Source organism: Nanorana parkeri, unplaced genomic scaffold (assembly GCF_000935625.1).
Source record: "Nanorana parkeri isolate BGI_ZX_2015 unplaced genomic scaffold, ASM93562v1 scaffold3167, whole genome shotgun sequence".
NCBI classification, from domain to species: domain Eukaryota; kingdom Metazoa; phylum Chordata; class Amphibia; order Anura; family Dicroglossidae; genus Nanorana; species Nanorana parkeri.
The window spans coordinates 4,503-7,805 of record NW_017309435.1 but is presented as its reverse complement, the minus strand read 5'-3'; the positions used below and the strand labels follow the sequence as shown (position 1 = coordinate 7,805).

The 3,303-nt window shown below is 44.9% G+C and overlaps 1 protein-coding gene across 1 annotated transcript in view; it reads left to right on the top strand.

Moving 5' to 3' along the window:
- The window catches only part of LOC108802840 (N-acetylated-alpha-linked acidic dipeptidase 2-like), a gene marked incomplete at its 3' end in the record, with an annotated part of 58,970 nt that extends 56,426 nt beyond the window's left edge, over positions 1-2,544 (top strand). Inside the window, exons 17-18 of the mRNA XM_018574693.1 lie at positions 484-748; positions 2,463-2,544. Coding sequence (XP_018430195.1) covers positions 484-748; positions 2,463-2,544 — 347 coding nt within the window. The remainder of the gene's footprint in view (positions 1-483; positions 749-2,462) is intronic.
- Between the last annotated feature and the right edge of the window lie 759 nt (positions 2,545-3,303).

The window sequence follows — 3,303 nt, the reverse complement described above, 5'->3', positions numbered from 1 at the left end:
GGGGGGTTACTCTGTGCTGCATGTCGGGGGGTGTCTCTGTGTGATGTATGACAGGGGGTAGACCCACCCACAACCCGGGTCCACGGCAGACCCCCCCACAACCAAGGTCCAGGAAGCCCCCACTGACCACCAGGCTAAGGGAAGTTTCTAAGACAGTCAGCAGGTCTTATGTGAGACTGGGCATCTGCAGACAGGAAGTGTGCCGACTGCAATGTTCTGTCAGTTGAAATTCAGAGGCACACAGGAGAGGTGGAGTAAATTAAAGAGCTGCATGGTTTTTCACCAAGCATCAGAGACAGAAGGAGGTGGTACAGAAACAGGTGACAATGGAATTCTGCTTTTAAATAAAAGATGTAACAAAAAGATTTTTAATGTTGGCCATCAAAACTTATTGGTGGCTTGAACTGATGTAATATTCTGCATGAATAACCACGTATGAAATATAGAGTATGGATGGCATCATTGATTTTGTTCCGATTTCAGAAAACGGACAAATACAGCAATTACCCGGTCTACCACACAGTATATGAGACATTTGAGCTGGTGAATCAGTTTTATGATCCTTCATTTAAGAAACTACTTGCGGTAGCTCAGCTGCGTGGAAGCCTGGTGTACAAGCTCGCTGACTCCCCCATTATACCGTTTAATGTCCTGGATTATGGTATAGAGCTGAAGAATTATGCTGACAGCATCTCTAACCTGGCTAAGAAACATCAAGATAAGATGAAGACCTACGGTGTGTCTTTTGGTGAGTAGTCACAGTCTGGCAGATGGACACTGAAGGGTTTTTTTCATTTGTGTCTCACAGGACAAATGATCAGGGCAGCCATCAGAAATTTTAGGGCCCCTTACACGGCTTTAGGCTGGGCCCCCCCTGCGCCACTGGATACAGGGCGTAGTGGAGCGCTGGACGCAGGGCTTAGTGACGCGCTGGACACAGGACCCACCTGAGAGTGACCCTGCAGAGCCCACCATAGATGCTGCACATCTGAGACTGTCTATGGTGGGCTCTGAAGGGGTCTCTGGTGGGCTGGTCAGGGCTGCATCCCTCCCTCCTTTCCTTCCTTCCTTCCTAGCTCCTCTTACCTGCACACATGGCCTTGTTTGCCGCCGGACCGGCCAGAAGTGACGTCACTTCCGGCCAGTCCGACATCAGACGAGCAGCGTCGCTGATGGGGCCCTAGCTTGTCTCAAAGCCGCTGGAGCTGCAATTCTGGGGCCCTGCGCTGCTAGGGCCAGGCCTCCTCGCCCTTCACCGTTGGCCGATAGTCATGTAAGGGACCCGGGCGGGCCCCCCAGGCTGCCCGGGCCCCTTACACGAGTATCTGCCGTACCCCCTGATGGCTGCCCTGCAAATGATATATATTTTGTTTGCATTATATTGTATAATGCAAACTGAATAAGTTGCAATATAATATCTATTTTACTTTGAAATCTACTTCATGGACATACCTGTTCAATATGTAAATCAGTGTTATACAACAAATATAATCCACACAAGCAAAATCCCTCTACAGGGTGTGCTGTACAGTATTGCAGATTGTTTTAATATCTTCCCAGTCATCCAAAGCACAGGTTCACTTTAATCCTGCATAGTAAAATGTTAGATACATCTTTCTATTCCTTCTATTACCTTACTTGTCCAGAAATGCTGATTTAAGCTGCCCAGTTTGCACAGAACTGGCTCTTTGTTTACATGTGTTCCATGCCTGGCGAGGCTCTTACTTGCTGCAGTTATTGCTGGACATGTATCTTTGCCACCCATCTCTGCAGCTCCACACCTATCTAGGTTCCAATAGACATTAGACACTTAAACCAGCCACTGGAGTAGATATTTTTGTTTATATACTTTCATCCCCCAGAAACATGTTGGTGTTAACTTAATGCAATAAAAACCGCTTCTGGACTTTACATAACCTGTTTGGCACTTTCCTCACTGTGCACCAGTCTATCTGAGACGCATACCGACCCATGGTTGCTACTTCTTGGAGAGCTGCCAAAAAGGAAATATTTAACCACATGCCAGACCCGAGAATTGGGTGGAGAATGTATTAATGTCTGTAAAAAAAATAAAGCAACTGGACTTGCTGTATTTTTTTCTTGAAGACATTTAGCTGGTCATCCGACCAGCTGCTTCAATTTAGAGTTTCTGAATTGAGAAAGCTAGTTGGATGACCAGTGGAATTTCTTCAAAAAAAATTCAGCAAGTCCAGTTGCTTTAGTAGTCTAGTCTAGTAGCCAGCTGACCCCCTTTATTTGGCCACATAACGTTGCTGAACCCAGACCTATTATCCAATGGAAGTCTCTGACCCATTTGCTTAGCTAAATCCAGGTGATGACTATTTATTTTTGGGAAGTACGGTGTTGAAATGGGGTTGATATAGTTGCCAAATGTATTGCATGCTCAGAAAACAGGATTTTGTGTTTTTTATTCTTTAATTTTTATCTTTTTCCTCTTGTAGATTATTTGTATTCTGCCGTTAATAATTTTACAAATTATGGGGCTGACCTAACCCAGCGCATCACAAGCATTGATCTAAAGAAGTAAGTTTATGACCTGTATAAATTATATTGTGCAAGTGATGCTTTTAAATGTAACTGTAGGAAAACTCAAAATTAAAAAAATGTTTGTGTGTATGTATATACACTGAGTGGCCGGATTATTATGACCTCCCCATCAGTACTTCGTTGGGCCAGTCTTGCCACTCTCCGTTCTGCCCTAACATTGACTAGTCGCTGACGGCCACAATTCGCACGTTCAGACCCAGATTTTCGGCTGACAGTCCAGTCTTTAAACACTTTAACAACAGCTGCTGTTGAACATTTAACGAATTCTGCTGTTTTGCTAAAACTCGCTCCATGGCTCCGAGCACCAACAATCATCCCACGCTCAAAGGCTGTTAAATCACGTTGTTTACCCGTATCTTCAGAAACAAATCACTTGTACTGTCGTGGTAAACAACCTGCTTCCCCATTTATAAGGGTCTGGCCCTCTAGCAACTTCAGCCCCAAACGTCAGGTGGTCATAATAAACTGGCCACTCAGTGTATACATACATACATACATATACACTATATTGCCAAAAGTATTGGGCCCCTCCCAATCATTGGATTCAGGTGTTCTGTGAAATTTCCTTGTTAATAAATATTCCACGGTCACCTGTTACTGGTATTATAACAAAGTGGAAGCAACTGGGAACAACAGCAACTCAGCCATGAAGTGGTAGGCCACGTAAAATGACAGAGCGGGGTCAGCGCATGCTGAAGCGCACAGTGCGCAGAAGTCGCCAACTGTCTGCTGAAT